Source organism: Prunus persica, chromosome G1, assembly GCF_000346465.2.
Source record: "Prunus persica cultivar Lovell chromosome G1, Prunus_persica_NCBIv2, whole genome shotgun sequence".
NCBI classification, from domain to species: domain Eukaryota; kingdom Viridiplantae; phylum Streptophyta; class Magnoliopsida; order Rosales; family Rosaceae; genus Prunus; species Prunus persica.
This window is the reverse complement of record NC_034009.1, coordinates 37,329,942-37,349,946: the sequence shown is the minus strand read 5'-3', so window position 1 is coordinate 37,349,946 and position 20,005 is coordinate 37,329,942. Positions and strand designations below refer to the sequence as shown.

At 36.8% G+C, this 20,005-nt stretch overlaps 2 protein-coding genes across 2 annotated transcripts; both read left to right on the top strand.

Moving 5' to 3' along the window:
• Positions 607 to 5,450, top strand: LOC18790959 (probable LRR receptor-like serine/threonine-protein kinase At1g05700). The gene is made up of 13 exons (XM_020557594.1): positions 607 to 694; positions 800 to 1,340; positions 1,889 to 2,376; positions 2,468 to 2,606; positions 2,820 to 2,891; positions 2,985 to 3,056; positions 3,151 to 3,231; positions 3,511 to 3,668; positions 3,783 to 3,970; positions 4,059 to 4,191; positions 4,344 to 4,406; positions 4,515 to 4,704; positions 4,836 to 5,450. The coding sequence occupies exons 1-13, from the start codon at positions 607 to 609 to the stop codon at positions 5,230 to 5,232; spliced, it is 2,610 nt and encodes an 869-aa protein (XP_020413183.1). The 3' UTR covers positions 5,233 to 5,450.
• Positions 15,216 to 19,748, top strand: LOC18790578 (putative leucine-rich repeat receptor-like serine/threonine-protein kinase At2g19230). Its single transcript, XM_020557583.1, has 13 exons — positions 15,216 to 15,300; positions 15,406 to 15,954; positions 16,120 to 16,213; positions 16,938 to 17,422; positions 17,513 to 17,651; positions 17,757 to 17,828; positions 17,918 to 17,989; positions 18,091 to 18,171; positions 18,421 to 18,603; positions 18,678 to 18,891; positions 18,986 to 19,112; positions 19,415 to 19,474; positions 19,555 to 19,748. Exons 1-13 carry the CDS (start codon positions 15,216 to 15,218, stop codon positions 19,746 to 19,748), a joined length of 2,355 nt encoding a protein of 784 aa, XP_020413172.1.

The following is a 20,005-nucleotide window of genomic DNA, read 5'->3' as shown; positions in this document are numbered from 1 at the left end:
AAACATGAGAAAAGGAAATCAAGTGGTATTTCTTGGTTACTGTACTAGGATTACCAAACATGGAAAATGAATTTGCATTTTCCATCCTTTGGAAAATGACATGGGAAGTGATTTCCCCTCAAATCCATTCCGTGAACCAAACGGGACTTAATTTCCACCACCGCCTGAATAATAGTCTTTATCATTGAAAAAACAAAATTATCACTAAGGTGACTATCATTGAAAAAACAAAATTATCACTAAGGTGATTCACTTGCTTTTAAATTTAATTTCCACGGGCGCCTGATATTAAATGCATCAGAAGATTTACTGAAGCTTCTTAAGTATATGTCTCTCAAAGTCTTACTTGTTAAAAATAAATGAGGTTCAGCATAAATCAAAGCTTAAATAAATGAGGGACTGATGGCCTAACTTCGTAAACAAAGCTTGCCGTGTCAATCAAAGCTTAAAGAAATGAGGGACTGATGGCCTAATTTCGTAAACAAAGCTTGCCGTGTCAACTAAATCTTTGAAGTCGAACTCTTAGATACAGTCAATGGGTCATAATGCTCTACATATAAACATTCATTGTGAGCAAATTTGTATCTTAATTGTTTCCCAAGTATAATGATGTTGCGAGCATACAAGCAATTCTTCTTTGCAGTGCTTGCTGGTTTTGTTCTTGCAGTATCAGTCGATTCCCAGAACCAAACAGGTATGAAATATGAATCCCTAAAAATAAAAATGTAACACATAAATAACTAATTGTGCTATTATATATATATGTATCCGTCACACCGAAAAATTTCTTGTTTCTCAGGCTTCATTAGCATCGACTGTGGTCTACCGAATAATTCTAGTTACACTGAAAGGACAACAGGCATTAGCTATACTTCAGACTCGAGCCTCATAGACACTGGTGAAAGCAAGTATTTATCAGCTGGTTCGAGCTCTTATCAGCCATACTGGTACGTTAGAAGCTTCCCTCAAGGAGTGAGGAACTGCTACAAAATAAACGTTACAAATGGCACCAAATATTTGATCCGAGTGGGTTTTCAATATGGGAATTACGATGGCAAAAATGAATCACCCGAATTCGAACTACATCTGGGACCTAATTTGTGGGATGTAATGGATTTCTCATCGGTATTGTTTGACACAACCAGAGAGCTCATACATGCCCCTCCGCAAGACTATATACATATTTGTCTGGTGAACACAAGCAAAGGGGTTCCATTTATATCCTTAATAGAACTAAGGCCTTTACTTGATACATTTTATCCACAAAAATCGGGGTCCTTGGCACTTGTCTCGCGGTATGACACTGGTATATTTGCTAATGATACAACATACAACTTCAGGTGAGCCACATCTCCTTGTTTCATACATATATATAGTTATTTTCTCATTCAAATGTTCGCATGTTATTATTGTGTGGATGTCATTATAAACAGAGAGGAAAGCATGAAGGCACGATAATAACTTCCGAATATGTCCACATAAGAGAATTTATATACACACATGGGTTAGGTTCATACATATACACACATAGGTTAGGTATAAGTTAGCTCTCGGGCAGCCTCCTAATAAACTAATGCTAATACAACATTAATAATTTGTTTGGGTTCACTTCACAATGTCATTTTATGATCTGATATGTTTGTTGTTTAAGTCATCATTATATTAAAAAAATCATCATTGTAAAAGATGAGTAAAGTCTGAAATCATTTGATTAAGTATGTGTTCATCTATTTATTTGATTACAATTAGATGACCAAATATAAATGTTGTTGTATTTGACTAATTGTGTTTGCTTGTGACTCATTGACTCGTTAGTACTATAAGATTAAATATTTGTCCTAATTTTTGCTAAAATAATAATAATGAGATATCTGTATTAATTTTTTAGGTATCCAACCGATATTCATGATCGAATTTGGGACACCACATATTCCATTGATGAAAAGACGCAGTTGCAATTAAGTACCTCAGCCATGGTGAACAAATCTTATCATGCTGACTTCCAAATACCGTCTGCTGTCATGAGCACTGCTGTCGCCGCAAAAAATGCAAGCGCTCCTTTGAATTTTTATTGGACTGCTGCTAATAAGAGTTCAGAATATTATGTTTACTTGCATTTTGCAGAAATTCAAAAGCTCTCACCCAACCAGACCAGAAATATATATATTGTTCTGAACGGATATCGTCAAGAGCTGTCAATTGTTCTACCTTACCTGTCGCCAAATACAATTTACACCGACAGGCCCTCTACTGGAGCCACAATACATTCTTTTTCAATCCTCAAGACTGAAAACTCTACCCTTCCACCAATCCTCAATGCCTATGAGATTTACGAGGCTAAAAAGTTCTTACAATTGGAAACAAACCAAGGAGATGGTAAGTAAACTGCCAATTTAATTAGTGCCTTGTATAATCGATTGATTTGGATATGTTTATTAATATATTTGTTTTCATATGAAAATATTAGTTGATGCAATCGCAAACGTCAAGTTAAGTTACCAAATCAGTAAAAACTGGCAAGGAGATCCATGCAGCCCCCAAGTATACAAGTGGGAAGGCCTAAATTGTAACTATCATGAATCCACACCCCCTAGAATCAGATCTTTGTAAGTATATATACACAACATAATACCATTTGTACCACTTTTATTAACCACTTTGCTGACCACTTCTCTAATAGAGGTGGGTCCCACTAATGTATGTGGGACATACCTGTATTAGAGAGTAGATCAGCAATGTAATCAGCAACTTGTCGATCATTTCAGTTTAATCCCATTTGAGTCTTGGCTTTTGAAGTTACAAATTACATGCACTGGCAGGAACTTGTCCTCCAGCAGATTAAGAGGCCAGATATCTCCTTTTATAGCCAATCTCACAATGATACAGGATTTGTAAGTATGTCCGTACAGTGTCAAATGAGTTACTACTATGGTCGCAGTTTCATTTGGCATAATTAGATGAGTTGAGCTGCTCCAATATTTCAGGGATTTATCAAACAACGACTTGACAGGACCAATTCCAGACTTTCTGTCTCAAATGCCAAACTTAAACGTTCTGTAAGCTACTATTATTTGGTTAAATATATATATATATATATATATACACACACACACACACACACAAATTGAGAGAATGACTTTGCCCTTGCAGAAACTTGGGAAAAAACAAGCTCACAGGCTCAGTTCCGGCAGAACTCATTGAGAGAAGCAAGAACAATGTGCTATCGTTAAGGTGTGCTTTCTATTTCTTGGAGGACAATCAAATTTTGTGTTTAAACACTCACCCTAAGCGGAGTTAGAGCTTAAATTAATTGGTTAACATAGATGCCACCCCTTTCGCATTTTCAAAGTTTCTTTTTTTAGGAAAATATTAATCATCATCAGGTATCTCCCTAGAATCATGTTAATTGAAAATATAAATTATACTATACACAGGAACTGATTATGTATTTTGATGTCAATATATTATCAAAATCTTAACACGGTTACCATCAACAATTGTTTTTTACAGTCTCTGTGAAAATCCAAATCTATCCGAATACGGACATGTTTCTTGCAAATCAAGGAAGAAGAAGCACAATGTCGTTATTCCCGTACTAGTATCCATACTTGGAACTGTCATCCTCTTGTTAACTGTAGCAGCTATCTGCTGGAGAAGGAATGAAGATGGTAATACTTCTAAATACTTGTTAATTTATTTATTTATTTTTTCATTTTGGGGGTTTTATTCTGGTTCTATATGAATATTCTTAACTAAATTCATAAACAATTTCATCCAAACAGAGCCAACCCAGACACCGGGTAGAAAATTTACAAAATCTGAGATCGACAAGATCACCAGCAATTCTACACTAATTGGAAGAGGCGGATTTGGAGAAGTCTACCATGGCACTCTGGAAGATGGTACTCAAGTTGCTGTAAAAATACTCAATTTATCATCAAGTCAAGGCTCTGAAGAATTTCAAAATGAGGTACTTCATCCGACTGTATATCATATGTATTCAGTCACAAAATGCTTTCAATATTTGCTACAAGTTTAGTTGCCACATTGGATTGCAGGTCCAACTATTGATGAGAGTTCATCATAGAAACTTGGTTTCTCTCGTTGGCTACTGTGACGAAAGTGGCACTATGGCGCTTGTTTACGAATACGTCGTAAATGGAAATTTGCAACAGCATTTATCAGCTGCAGGTATGTTTTTTGACTAGACTCAAGAGAAAGGAACAATGGAAAGAGGAGATTCGAATTTGGTTTTATATATTATTCGGAATGTATGTTCCATTTGATCTGCCTCATTTTTGTTTTATAATTAATCACACGACATTGATAACTCTCGGGTGCAGATATACCTTACGAGGGCTTGACTTGGATGCAGAGACTTCAAGTTGCAGTAGATGCAGCACGAGGTAGACACAAATCATCATCATCATATTAATAAACTCTTGGGAAAAGCATGTGTTTCGTTAGAGTTACTTAACACATAAACATAACAAGGGGCTTCTGTCATTTTGCAGGATTGGAATACCTGCATGATGGTTGCAAACCGCCGATACTGCACAGAGATTTGAAGCCTTCCAACATCTTGTTAACTGAGACGTTGCAAGCCAAGATAGCCGACTTCGGAATTTCTAAAGCTCTTGCAACTGAAACTGCCACTCATGCCTCAACAGACATCAGAGGAACATATGGGTACCTGGATCCCGAGTAAGTACTTGCAACAATTCCTGATAGCCATTGCGTTGAAATTTTGTACATAAAAAATATACTGTTACAACTTACAACAAAGTAAGCCCCAAAAAAAACATTAATTACAAGAAAGATTTTTTGTTGAACAGATATTGCACAACTGGCCAGTACACTAGAAAGAGTGATGCATACAGCTTTGGGATTGTCTTGCTAGAGCTTATAACTGGCAGACCAGCAATAATAACAGATTTAGAACCTGTACATGTTAATGTATCTGATTGGGTGAGAGCCAAAGTTGAGAGAAGGGAAATTGAAAGCATAGTGGATTCGAGAGTTCAAGGGACATACAAGTATTCTTCTGCACAGAAATCTATAAGAGTTGCCCTGGCTTGTGTGTCTAAAACACCAACCGAAAGGCCAGAAATAAGTCATGTGTATGACAGATTGAAGGAATGCTTGGAAATTGAGAAGGCCTCTGAAGAATCAGAGATTGCGAGTGGTGATGAGGGAAGATTAAGCAGTTCAAATCAAATGAACACCGTTTAACAGACGTACCATTTAGTACTAGTCCTTTGAGTGTTCTTGTTCTTCTTAGGCTTCAGGTTTGGTTTCAGTTTGTCCCCCTGGGGTGTTTTCTTTTGGCTTGTTGGGTTTCTGCTTTGCTTTTACCTTTTTCCTTTTCCTGTTAAGTTGTTTGTTGCTCTTGGACAGGGCCAGTCCTAGAACTTAAAAGATGTGTAAAATTAAAAGTTGACGTTATAAAGTTAGAAATTTTGTGTTTTACATTCAACCTTTCCACTTGAGAAACCATATTATGGCAATCAAGTCAAGTGGTCTTGCCCTTTATACCTTGGCATGTGGAAAGCTCAATGTTTGCAAGAACCAAGTGTTGTGAGCTCCCGGTACTAGTCCTTTGAAAGCTCACTGTTTGTCTCACAGAAACAAAGGCAAATTTAACTTTAAGAAAAGATAGCCAAATTGCAGATTATAATTATTATGCTGGGATTACAATACATGTGAAGAAGAGAGAGAGAGAGAGAGAGAGAGAGAGAGAGAGAGAGAGAGAGAGAGAGAGAGAGAGTTTCAATTCCCATTAGGCTTTACTTCTCACAGTACGTAATATGGCATTACAAAGAAACTTTATTCTAGTTGCTTTGTTATTCAACGCATTCAATCATCTAAACAGGAAAGAATTTTGGACCTTTGGTGGTGGTGGGGTTGGGGAGCTCTGCCTTTAAACCATCTTGACATATTTAGTGCCTTTGCGCCATGACCACAACTCAGACGGCGACTTCAGCAGATGTGGAAGCAACAGAGCCTTCCGGCAAAGACCAAAGGGTTAGCCCTCACAATGACAGAATTGCTGAAATATGGAATGCCTTGGAAATCTTTAAACTCAATCCCATTAAGGCTCCAACAGCGGGACCAGCTTGTCTTGACAGAAAGAAACACATCTCTACTTGTGGCAGCAGTTGAGCAGTAAGAAAAGCAACTTTTAACAGATAAAAATTCTTCTTTCTCATCATCTTCTTCACCGTGATCCTTTTTGTTTTGCACTCCTCTCTGGCTTATGAATAAATCTCCTGATTTTGAAGAGTAATGAAAAGCTATCTGTCAAACTGCTAGGCTTCCATCTCAGCTTTTCCATTGCTGCGCTTCGAATTTCGGAGAGTGTTGATGTAATTGGAAGCTTTCTGGTTTTTAGAATCATGTTCGTTGGAAGTTGGAAATAGACCTAGAAAACCTCGATGTTTAAGTTCTGATGCCAGTTAATAAGAGACTATCTTTCTTGATCTATGAATGGTATAATGTAGCATCTTCTTGCTTTTGTGATAACATATAATGTTGTAAGTTCTGTTCCTTTCTGTAATTTCAGTTTGATATGTTTCATTTGCTTCTGTTGAGTTGACAGTACTGATGATGGAGCCCTTGTCCACAGTATGCTACAATCATGTTTTGATTAAATGTTAATATCATCTTCATTATATTACTGGGGGGAAATCTAGCAGTCTTCAATCAAATGTTGTAATTAGATGCTTGATTTCCAGCCACAGGCATTCCTTTATGTAAAGGGGTTTTACTGATTCATATAACAAATTATGTCAAATGATTCCTACAACAGAGTTGCAACCAATGTTAATGCTTCTCTTTTGAAGTTTGAAATTCGAGACACTCTTGACAATGTTGTCTAATGTTGAAGCCGAGGGTCCATTTCTTTCCAAGCCCAAGTCGTATTTAGCCACACCATATCTCGAAAACAAGGTGTAATGTATTTTTTTTAGTACAAGCATAGTCTAAATTACATATGAGGGGGTTACTCACGAGTGACATACACACAACCAAGATGTCATGGGGGTTCAAACCTGAGACCTCTGATATGCAAGTCTAGACCCTTTTTCACTGGATTAGACCCCGTTAGCAAGTGTAATGTTTTCAAAAAGACTATTTTTTTACACAAAGGCGATAGTGTTAAAAAAGACTATTAATGTGTCAACATCATCCTCTTATTTATGTCATATGAAAATTATGTTGGGCTATTTGTTATCGATATAACGGAATACTAATACGAGATGAACATTAACATATATTTACCATTTCTTTGTCCTTTTTGTAGGATGTTGTTAAACGTACCATAAAATTAACTAAGTACAACATATGATCTAAGTACACCCTAATATTTAAATCAAAATGTTTAACTACCAAAAATACCCATGATACACCCTAATACACTCTTATCACACAACACAAAACTCATTCCACCTTTCATAGCCTTTAGTTTCTCAGTCCAAGCGATCGATTTAACTGTGAATTTGTAATTATTAGAGTAGGTCTTGATGGTGTAATTAATAAAATGAATGGGTGGCTGGTAATGGTGGTGGTACTGATTGCTGAGCTGATTCTGATAAAACAAGAGTAGGCTTTTGTTGACTGACTACTTGGTGGCATGTGTATATACCTGGAAAAGTTTAGGTAGTTGGGGAATCTTGGGGAGCTGTACAAAAGAAAGATGGTGAAGTTTAAATGGATGGTTTGCAGCACTTTAAACATGGAAGTAGTACAAAGCTGTGCACAGAGATCTTGACTGTTGCAGTTATGCTTTTGGTTGCAATGGAAAATAGTTTCCTCTTTGGGTTATGGAATTAGTTAATTGAATGGTCATCTCTTTCCAATCAATACTTGTTTTGCCAATTTCTGCCTTTTAATTTCCATCTTTAACAGGTTTGCTTGGAAATTCTTCCTATTGTGATGTGATAAAACTACATTGTAAATGCATCTGGTTCTGCTCCCAAAAAAAAATGGCTTTGTATGAAAAACCCATTATTAATAAATTACAAATTATTCCAAGCTAAATAAATAAATAAACTATGTTGTAAAGAATAAACATGTGGAGCCCACATGTGTGGGGCCCACAAAGAAATTAAGCAAAATATTTTGGAAGCTTATCACCTGTACACTCACGGGTATCCTTTCTCAGCCTATAAATAATACCACCATCAGAGAAGAAAGAAGAGAAAGAGTGAGGGAAAGGGAAAGAGAAATGAAGAAAGAAAGAAGGGAAAAGAAATAGAAGAGAAAGGGAGAAACGAAAAAAGAAGAGGAAAGAAACAAAGAAGAGGAAAGAAAGAGAGAAGAGAGAAGAGGAAAGAGAAGAGGAAAGAAAGAAGAGGAAAGAGAGAAAAGGAAAGAGACAAGAGGAAGAGAAGGAAGAAAGAGGAAAGAGAGAGCAGAGATAATTTTCTCCTTGAGAGAAAATTCAGTGAGCCACACATATTGTAAACACTAAAGTTGTAGCCCTATTATTTTACATAGTGGAAAAGTTACTACTGCTGCTCTCCGGGGACGTAGGCATAGCCGAACCTCGTTAAATACTGTGTCTCATCTACTTTACGTGCAGCTCAATATTCGCACATATTCCAGGTCATTTTATAACACGTTATCAGCACGAGAAGCTCTCAGGTATAATTTTTGTGCTGCACTATTATTTATACTACTAACCATTATGTTGATGTAAAGAAGAAAAGCCAACGCATCTAGCTTTCCACTAATATATTAGTATAATATATATATATATATATTATATATATGAAAAGTTGATGGTAATATAATATACTATATTTATCTGCTTTTTTATTACTAACCATTAACAAAAATGGACCCTTGGTAATACTAAACATATTATCAGTGGGAGACCGTTACTAATACTAACACTTTCCTTATCTTGTTCAGTGGTGGTTTTTATTCCCACATTTATTTTATTTACTATATGGTGTAGGTTTATTACCCATACAACAGTATTTATTTAAAAGGGTGGTGCGAGTTTATCGCCCACGCCTTTGCTTTTATTTAAATGTATGGAGCAGAATTAGTGCCCATACAAGCACGTTTACTTTATCGCAAATTTACTTTTACTTAAAGTATTATTTATGGTATGGTGTAGGTTTATTACCCATACGGCAATATTTATTTAAAGGGTGGTGCGGGTTTATCGTCCACGCCTTTGCTTTTATTTAAATGTATGGAGCAGAATTAGTGCCCATACAAGCACGTTTACTTTACCGCACATTTAATTTTATTTAAGGTATGGTGCGGGATTAACGTCCATACAGCAAACTTTTAATTTATTTAAGGTATGGTGCGGGATTAACATCCATACAGCAAGCAATTTAATTTATGAATTTAATTTACTGCACATTTATATTTATTTAAAAGGGTGGTGCGGGTTTATCGTCCACGCCTTTACTTTTATTTAAATGTATGGTGCGGGTTTATCGTCCATACCAGTAATTTATTTACCAGCAATTTATTTTATGGATTAATTGTGCTGTATGATGAGTTTTTACAGTATGCAGATCAGGACCAGAAGTTCCTTGATCCTCATAATACAATTACATCAGGACTTGAAGATCCTTGATGATGATATTAATATGAGAGCTGGCAGTCTCTCCGGTACTGTATTTGTAAACATGTGATCGAAATTAAGGGTCCTTGATCCCTGACATGTAAATAAGGACCTAGAGTTCCTTAATGATGTAACAGTACCGTATTGGTTCATAGTGCCGTACACATTGATGATAACTGTACTGGCAGATGAATAGATACGTATTCATGACTTGATGAATAGTACTATTCACATAAATAGTGACGTATGCATAAATATGAACCATTTTGGGTAAACCGTCACTATATACAAAAGGGAACCTGCAGTTTCATAGTGCCGTACACATTGATGATAACTGTACTGGCAGATGAATAGATACGTATTCATGACTTGATGAATAGTACTATTCACATGAATAGTGACGTATGCATAAATATGAACCATTTTGGGTAAACCGTCACTATATATAAAAGGGAACCTGCAGTTCCTTAAACTCATGGATGAACAATTAAATGAGATGCCAGAAGTTCCTCAAAATATGGACAATTATGTAAGGGCTTGAAGTCCCGAAATATGTACAGAAAATTGTAAAAATGTCCATACCATGAGAATATGTGGCTTTGGCCTGAAGTTCAAAATTTAACAGTGTTGAGAACCTGAAGTTCCAACAATTAAATGGACAACCCTTGAGGTATTATTGCAAATTGTGGTATTCCACATATTTCTTTGGCGTAAGAAGATGATGAATTTAAAGTTCGATTTTGTTATAATCGACACCTCAAGGAAGAAATATATTTTGTGAATTCCGGTTATTAAGAATACACCGCGAAATGGATAATATCAATATAAACCTCAAATAATGAATTGAGGCTCCCCACATATTTTGTTATATCTGGGCCGGAAGCCCATGGATCCAAATATATGAGAGATCCTAAACTTGAAGTTGTGGGTATATAGTAGTTAATGCTCTTCACTACTATATTGCGATATTATCATGGCTTTTACTCAATTCACATTTCATGTCCATTTGAAAAGGGCAAATAAATTCTGATTTTGTGCCCAGGCCAAAAGTTCCGGGCTACCATGCAATTTGGGAGAGACAATGTGGTTATTTGAACCTATAAGGCACAAGGTTCCAAACCGTCATTTTGAACGTAAAAACCACAGGTGCAAGTTTAAGAATGTGCGCAATTATTATTACAGGAACATACAACAGATAGATTTTTTTCCACCTGCAATGAAGGTGCAGGCCCTGTAAAATCTATAAAATTACATTATGTTCTGGAACCCTCTGAAGGAAGAGTACGGCGCCTCTTAAGCTTGACCATGAGCTTCTCGTGGTCTCCCAAAATTCTTTCATTGGAGACCTGCAGCATGTCTAGCATTCTCAGTGTATCAACGGAGTACGAACTCACCAGTTTCAACAAGGAATTATTCTCTCCTTTAAGTTTCTCAACCTCCTGTTGAGACTCATGAAGCATTCTTTGAAGAGACGAATTTTCAGTTGTCAGCTTCTCAACCTCGTTTGCTCTAGCACGCAAACGATCAGCCATGTTAGAAACAGAAGCAGCACTTTGAATGCTAAAAGCCATTGAGTCATCAATAGCCTCTTCCTCAGACCTCCCTGTTAACAGCATTTCATCCATTGGAGTAATGAAATTCCTAGCTACTATGACAGCAGTAGCATCATTCATCATCACAGAATCATTAACTGTGAGATGACGATTTTGGGATACAAAGGATGGACGCCAAACTTGGGCATCATTGGTAGTTGTGCGAGCATCATTTAAATTGAAATAATTTGGGCAGGAAGAAGAGGAAGCCATTTTTGAGAAGGTTTCGAAGAAAGTCTTAGGAAAACTAAAGTTTCAGAAAATGAAGAAATTTGAGTTGAAACGCAGTTGCTCCAATCAAGTTTTGCAAAGGCCATATCTATAGGAGGAAATATGGCTACTGTTTTTCAGGACCCCAATATCTTCTCGAATCCCCATATTATCTTTTTCTTTCCCAGAGTCCAAAACTTCACGTGGCCTCTAATAATGCCTGTCAGCACTTTCGGCGTTTTCAAGTATTATTTTCAAAGTCGATCTTGCTTTACGGATTTCACGGAGTTACTTTTTCAAAAGCATCCCGAGAATCTCGCAATTTTCCTATGGTTAATTTGAAATTCACCGGTTCTACCTATTCATTGTATTTGTGTATAAATGTGTTACTAACGAAATTTTCTTTGCAGAAGACATCCAGTTTACTCCATACCTAGTGATGCGATATCTACTTGTTTTTCTTATCAGTAAGCACTCAATATGCCCGAGAAGCAAGACTATCTCTGATCATCCATTCAGGAAGCAAGACTATCCCTGATCATGTTTCCGCTACATCAGGGAACTGTGAAGGCGACCTTATGCTCTAATCTCCGGAAGTCCTTCTAGACTAGGAGATATGAGAGCTTATTGTCTGCTCCCACCAGCTTCCTTCCCTGATTGCTTACCTTACCTTGCAATCAATATCACAATTTTTGTATCTTTTCTTTCTTTTTATAACTCTCTGTTCATAAGAGATTTTATTTCTTTAGAATGAACATCTGAAGAATGAATCCATGCAGTGATCCTAACTCTGAGAGTTATTTGTTTTTGACAGAGAAGAGAATTGTGATTTTTGCTCTTGCAGGATATAACAAGATCATCAAGCGATACTTTATATTTACTGGGCCGATACGAGCTTGAATGATACTTGAGAAAAGTTTCTCCCACCTAAGGATGTAAGCAATACTTGTGTTATTTTATGCTTATATACCTATTTGATATTTTATCTTGAAAGGTAACCAAATTGGGAGATAAATCCGTTCCAAAAGAATGGCTTGTATGTATCCATGAATTATTAACACAAATTTTACAGATTGCAAGTTGGATACATTGATAATACACTGCACAGATTAAAGTCCCATAAGAACAGAATATGGGTATAGCAGTGATCAATATGATGCACGCCTGTTGCGTAGCAAATGATATGGATTGAAGTCCCGAAAGGACAATCCTTTGACATGTCAATATTGATATTATGCACGCCTAATGCGTAGCAAATTATATGGGTTAAAGTCCCATAATATGGGTTAAAGTCCCATAAATTAATTGACATGTATGTATTAATCTGTGGCATGCCTGCAGCATGACAGATATATGGGTTCTAAATGTTCCAACTCCCTAAATGGAGATTATCCACGCCCTACTATAAAATAACGCTCCATTGGAGGTTATAATCCACATTCTCACATAATAAAAGCCCTCTGAAGTGGCTTGGGTACCCAAAAGCAAAGAAATGCTTATAATTGATGTATGCGCATGCAAATGAGAATGGTGAGATCATGAATTGATGAATGACAATTTTTAGTTTTGGAGTAGCTACTCAAATCATCAATGGGCTGTGTTGATTGGAACCACGTTCAATTATTAAATGTCGACAATATTATTTGCCAAAATGGAACGAGGTAATTCCATTATAAATGAGAATGAACGTGAAAGAACAAACCCACAGTACGAACCCCAAATTTGTCAATACTGAAAGTTATACTTGGGTGTTCAGAATAAAAGGGAATATACCTACTTTGTATGACACAATGTTTCTGGCAGAAACAAGGAATGTTGGGTTTTCTCCATATTTACAGATTCAATTGTGCCCCCCTTATTACACAATTACGGAGACCAACATATTATCTTTAAGGGTTATTAAATGAACAGAGCATATCACCTGAAGTGATTCCCTAAAGATGTATAAATAGCTGGGTTAAAGCTATATAATGTGTCATAAAGTTTAATCTCTTTTAAACAAAATCCGTTGAGCAGATTGACATTGCATAAAGCAAGTCCCTAAAGGACATGTGCTTGAAGCACAAAATTTGTACTCAATATTAATATGCATAAATTACCTCAGTGAGTACATTGATTATAATGTGATTGCAACACATTAAAGCTTCTGCAGAATTCACGAAATATTTGTCTCGACTTAAAGATCGAGCATTATGCCAAGGAGATTCTTGCTTATACTAAGAAAGTATTGAAGCATTTTTATGAGGATTATCCGTTGGACACTTTAATGATTTTCCGGAAGTATATTGGACCGGACATCATATTTTTCAGATAGGGCTCAACTCCGTCACCATCATTTTGGGATGATGTGAGGTATATTTGATGCTATCTCCGCATAACACCATGTATGGGCATATTCTTCCATATGATCTTACAAATAGCCCAGGTTTTGTTGGAAACGCGGACTCTGAAAATTTCTATGATTTACATAGAGATAGCTCACTGGAAATATATTTACTATATGAATTGTTGGTGGCTACATCATTCACTCACTCCGAAAGATTCTCACTCCAAAGATAGTTATGAAGACATCAGGAGGAGATATTAATCAGGGGGAGCATCCAGAAGTATGCTATACAGATTGTTGTACTTTTTTTTTCTTCCTTCCATCAGTTCTCTACCTTACTAGGTTTTCTCCAAGCAAGATTTTAATGAGGCAACCAATCTAGGGACATGTGGTCTCCAAGGGGGAGTGTTGTAAAGAATAAACATGTGGAGCCCACATGTGTGGGGCTCACAAAGAAATTAAGCAAAATATTTTGGAAGCTTATCACCTGTACACTCACGGGTATCCTTTCTCAGCCTATAAATAATACCACCATCAGAGAAGAAAGAAGAGAAAGAGTGAGGGAAAGGGAAAGAGAAATGAAAAGAAAGAAGGGAAAAGAAATAGAAGAGAAAGGGAGAAACGGAAAAAGAAGAGGAAAGAAACAAAGAAGAGGAAAGAAAGAGAGAAGAGAGAAGAGGAAAGAGAAGAGGAAAGAAAGAAGAGGAAAGAGAGAAAAGGAAAGAGACAAGAGGAAGAGAAGGAAGAAAGAGGAAAGAGAGAGCAGAGAGAATTTTCTCCTTGAGAGAAAATTCAGTGAGCCACACATATTGTAAACACTAAAGTTGTAGCCCTATTATTTTACATAGTGGAAAAGTTACTACTGCTGCTCTCCGGGGACGTAGGCATAGCCGAACCTCGTTAAATACTGTGTCTCATCTACTTTACGTGCAGCTCAATATTCGCACGTATTCCATGTCATTTTATAACAAACTACTCATTTTCTTATTTTATTGTTTAAAAGAATAAATCAATAGTATGTAAAAAATTCATTTTAGCACCATTGACCCACCTAAGCCATCAGCCATATATTTTGAGTTTGATAGTCTGATGTTGATCTGATCTGATGCAAAATGCCGACTGTAACTTTATGTATGTGATTCGATGCTTCACAAAAAAATACGTAAAATGATTAATTAGTTTAAAGAGTCTCCTTCAATGCTAGAACCAATAGAACATATGATCAAAAGTCAATTGTATATATCAATTGAAAATGTACAGAAATTGTCATTTAACTTTTGTCTTTTAAGGTAGACTAGCATGTTAGCCATGCATCTGAGGCCGTGTGTTCGAATCCCCTTCTTTAATATCGCTTGTTTTATGATTAATTAGTATTAGAATTAGAAGAAAGTATCAGAAGCTGCTGCTCCCACTTCTGCTAAAACTTTTCATCCTTTATAAAATGACATTCTTCGGAAAACAAATTTGCATCTAATTTGTTTGCTTCCCAAGTATAATGATGATGTCGCATGCCCACAAGCAATTCCTCTTTGCAGTGCTTGTTGGTTTTGCTCTTGCAGCCTTAGTCCATTCCCAGAACCAATCAGGTATGAAATATGAATCACCAACACCTAAAGCTAATTAGGCTTCTCTCTATTTAATTATTTTATTACGCATTGGTCACACTGAAAAACTTCTCCTATGCGCCTCAGGCTTCATTAGCATAGATTGCGGTCTCCCGAATAATTCCGGCTACACTGAAACGACAACAGGCATTAATTACATTTCAGACTCGACCTTCATAGACACCGGTGAAAGCAAGTACTTATCGGCTAATCATGATTTGAACTATTATCAACCACACTGGTACGTAAGGAGCTTTCCTCAAGGAGCGAGGAACTGCTACAAAATAAACGTCACATATGGCACCAAGTATTTGATCCGAGCTGGTTTTCAGTATGGGAATTATGACGGCGAAAATAAACCACCCGGATTCGAATTGCATCTCGGAGCTAATTTGTGGGATAAAGTGAATTTCTCGACGGAGTTTAATCAGACAACCAGAGAGCTCATACATGTCACTCTGCAAGACTACATACATATTTGTTTGGTGAACACAAACAAAGGGGTTCCATTTATATCATCGATCGAACTAAGGCCTTTACTCAATACATCTTATAAACAAGGACCGGGGTTTTTGGCACTTGTCTCGCGGTATGACACTGGTTTGTCTACAACTAATGATACAGGATCCAGCAGGTAAGTTACATCTGCGATAAGGCTCACAAATTAATGTTGATTAAGTATATATATTTATATATTGGAGAGGGGGAAATTTGCACTTAAAAAATGAGTGGCGGTGGTTGATAAATATGTTAATGATGGTGATGATATCATGTTTGATGCTGGTGTTGGGGGGTTGCCAGTGCTAAGTGGCGATGATGGTGGTGGGGCGGTGATGGCAGCGAGGGCTAGTGGTGGCCCTGATAAGGTGGTAGTAGAAGAGGTTGTGGGTCCAGGGTGATGGTGGTAGAGGCAGTGGTGTTGACGGTCATGATAAGGTGGTTGTAGTAGATGTGGTGGTTGTGATGTCCATGGAAAGGTCTGGGTAGGCTGGTAGCTATTAGAGGGGGCTGCGATAGTGGTGGAGGTGGGGTGGTGATGGCCATGTCAAGGTGATGGTGGTGGTGATATAGTCATGACAAGGTGATGGTGTGCTGAGGTGGTTCATGAATTCTTTTTCTCTTAAAACTTTCATTCTCTTAAATTTTAGAAATGACAATTATTTAAAAGGAATTTGAAGTTGGAAATTAGTATCGCCAAATTCCAAGTTTCCACCTGTTTATCTTTGTTTATGAAACAAAACAAGGAAATTGGTGTGTGTGAACTTAAAAATCATGATTCATGAAATGTGTTCACTTATATAGTCTAAAAAATTCTACATTAATCTAAGGTGAGGGGATTCAAACTTGAGTATAAAGAGAACAAGCTTATATTACCGTGGCTAAATGGCCTAACCCACATCTAGACATTTGTCCAACTTCTAAGTTTTTTTTTCTCTCAGTCTAAAAGCAATCAAATAAGCACATTCCTTAAGAAAGAGTTGTCCAATCTTTTTTTTTTTTTTTTTTGGCTGGAATCTCTTCATTAATGATTATGTTACTGCTAATCACTAGTAGATTCAATATATTTGACTTAATTTTTTAATGAAAAACTGACGAAACATCTGTCCAAATTAAAGTAGGTATCCAACCGATATTCATGATCGCATCTGGGAGCCCTATTACGTTTCTGATGAGACAGAGTTCCAGTTAAGAACCTCAGCCATCATGAATGAATCTTATCAAAATGCTTTCGAAATACCATCTGCTGTGATGAGCACTGCTGTGGCTCCAAAAAATGCAAGTCATGCCTTGCAATTTTACTGGGATTCTCCTGATAACAATTCGGAATATTATATCTACTTTCACTTTGCAGAAATTGAAAAGCTTCGGCCTCACCAGCTTAGAAATCTCTTTATTATTTGGAGCGGTGGATGGTCTCCACGCCCATTTGTTCTCCGTTACTTGAACGCGGTAACAGTTTCCAACACCTGGCCCTTTAGTGGGTCCAGAAAACATTCTTTTTCAATCCTCAAGACTGACAACTCTACCCTTCCACCCATCCTCAATGCCTACGAGATTTACGAGGCTAAAAGGTTCCTAGAATTGGAGACAAACCAAGGAGATAGTGAGTAGCTAGCTAGCTTTGATCACTGTCCATTTTCATGTTTGATTGATTTTGATTATATATATGTTTGCATATGAAAATATCAATTAGTCGAAGCAATCGAAAACATCAAGCTACATTACAAAATCAGTAAGAACTGGCAAGGAGATCCATGCAGCCCTCAAGCTTACAAGTGGGAAGGACTAAATTGTAGCTATCCTGAATCCAGGCCCCCAAGAATCATATCTTTGTAAGTATATCTATGTCACTCTCAGACCAACTTATGGAGGGTTTCAGTATAATCCCATTTGAGTCTTGGCATTTGAAGTTACAAAAATTACATGCACTCGCGCAGGGACTTGTCCTCCAGTGGCTTAAGAGGCCAGATATCTCCTTTTATAGCCAATCTCACAATGATACAAGCTCTGTAAGTGTGTTCGTACAGTATCAATGGTCAGAATTCCATTTGGCATAATTAGTGTATAATCGATGAGTTAAGCTGCTCGAATATTTCAGGGATTTATCAAACAATGACTTGACGGGACCAATTCCAGACTTTTTGTCCCAAATGCCAGATTTATATGTCCTGTAAGTTATTATTTGGTTAGTTATGCATACACATAAAACTAAACTACAAATCCTTTCGTTACAAGTTAAGCATGGCGATAAGAGTATCATTACTTTTGCAGAAACTTGGGAAAGAACAAGCTCGCAGGCCCAGTTCCAGCAGGGCTCATTGACAGAAATAAAAATGATGGGCTATCATTGAGGTGTGCTTTCTTCTTTTGGTTAGAGCTTAAACACTCACCCTAAACCCAGTTCGAGCTTGAATTAATTGGTTAACACAGATGGCAACACTTTTATATGTGTATTTTCAAGTTTGTTTCTTTATAGGAAAATATCAATGATCAGGTAGCTCCCAAATTGAAAATATCATACAGGAATACTATGTTGATGTCAATATAATTGTTCAAATTTTTACTATAGTTGTCATCAACCTTTTTATTTTTATTTTTCAGTCTCTGTGAAAATCCAAATATATCCAAATTAGGACACGTTTCTTGCAAATCAAGGAAGAAGCAAAATGTCGTTATTCCCGTAGTAGTATCCATAACTGGAACTTTGATCCTCTTATTAACTGTAGCAGCTATCTGGTGGAGATGTAAAAGTGAAAAGAAAGATGGTAAGACTTCCAAATACTTGTTAAATGGGAGTTTTGTTCTTGTTCTATGTAAATGTTCTTAATTATATCCATCGTGATGATATGAGTGTAGAGGAGATTAACAATTTTCATCCAAACAGAGCCATTCAAGATACAGGGTAGAAAATTTACAAAATCAGAGATCGACAAGATCACCAACAATTCTACACTAATTGGAAGAGGCGGATTTGGAGAAGTCTACCATGGCACTCTGGAAAATGATGCTCAAGTTGCCGTGAAAATACTCAATTTATCATCAAAACAAGGCTCTGAAGAATTTCAAAATGAGGTAGATGCCGTCCAACTACATGCATCTACATGTATTCAGTCATAGCCCTTTCTATTCAGTTTTCTAAAAATGTAGTAGCCACATGGGATTGCAGGTTAAACTATTGATGAGAGTTCATCATAGAAACTTGGTTTCTTTCATTGGCTACTGTGACAGTCCTATGGCACTTGTTTACGAATATGTTGGGAATGGAAATTTGCAACAGCAAATATCAGCTGCAGGTATATCCCTTACTCAACCAATAGTGGATCATAAAGAGAAGAAGAAACGTGAAGAAGGGGGGATACGAATTTGGGATATTCCCAACATTACAAAAATAATAATAAGACTACCGACAGCTATAAACGTGTGATAGTTTTTCTAGTGTTTATAAACTTTGCTTCAATGCAATTGGGATTAACTATATATTCACTAATCATTTTATCAAAACTTCACGATCCATCTATGATTCGGAATGTATGTTCCATTTGATTTACCTCATTCTTTTGCAATTAATCACACAACACGGATAACTCTCTCTCAGGTGCAGATATAGGCTTGACTTGGAAGCAGAGACTTCAGATTGCAGTAGATACAGCACGAGGTAAACTCAGATCATCACCATCGTGTTCACAAACATAAACTTTTTTGTGTGGAAAACATGTGTTAAATGAGACATTGCAGGATTGGAATATCTACATGATGGTTGCAAACCGCCGATACTACATAGAGATTTGAAGCCTTCCAACATCTTGTTAAATGAGACACTGCAAGCCAAGATAGCTGATTTTGGAATTTCTAAAGCTCTTGCAACTGAAACTGCTACTCATGCATTAACAAACCTCAGAGGAACATATGGGTACCTGGATCCTCAGTAAGTACTTTCAACAATTCATGATAGCCATTGTGATCTAAATATGATGTTACAAAAAAGTGGTCAGTCCAAAAACAAAATATTAATTGCAAAGAGAATTTTTTTTGTTGAACAGATATTGCACAACTGGACAACTCACTAGAAAGAGTGACACATACAGCTTTGGGATTGTCTTGCTGGAGCTTATAACTGGCAGACCAGCAATAATAACAGATGTAGAACCTGTCCATGTTAATGTCTCCGATTGGGTGAGGGCTAAGT

Excerpts from the sequence above, each read along its gene's own strand:
- LOC18790959 (XM_020557594.1), top strand. The coding sequence starts at position 607 with ATGATGTTGCGAGCATACAAGCAATTCTTCTTTGCAGTGCTTGCTGGT. Across the intron at positions 3,971-4,058 it reads CTGAAGAATTTCAAAATGAG|GTCCAACTATTGATGAGAGT; the intron begins GTACTTCATCCG and ends ATTGGATTGCAG. Across the intron at positions 4,407-4,514 it reads TGCAGTAGATGCAGCACGAG|GATTGGAATACCTGCATGAT; the intron begins GTAGACACAAAT and ends GTCATTTTGCAG.
- LOC18790578 (XM_020557583.1), top strand. The coding sequence starts at position 15,216 with ATGTCGCATGCCCACAAGCAATTCCTCTTTGCAGTGCTTGTTGGTTTT. Across the intron at positions 15,955-16,119 it reads TGATACAGGATCCAGCAGGT|TGCTAAGTGGCGATGATGGT; the intron begins AAGTTACATCTG and ends GGGGGTTGCCAG. Across the intron at positions 18,604-18,677 it reads GGTAAGACTTCCAAATACTT|GAGATTAACAATTTTCATCC; the intron begins GTTAAATGGGAG and ends ATGAGTGTAGAG.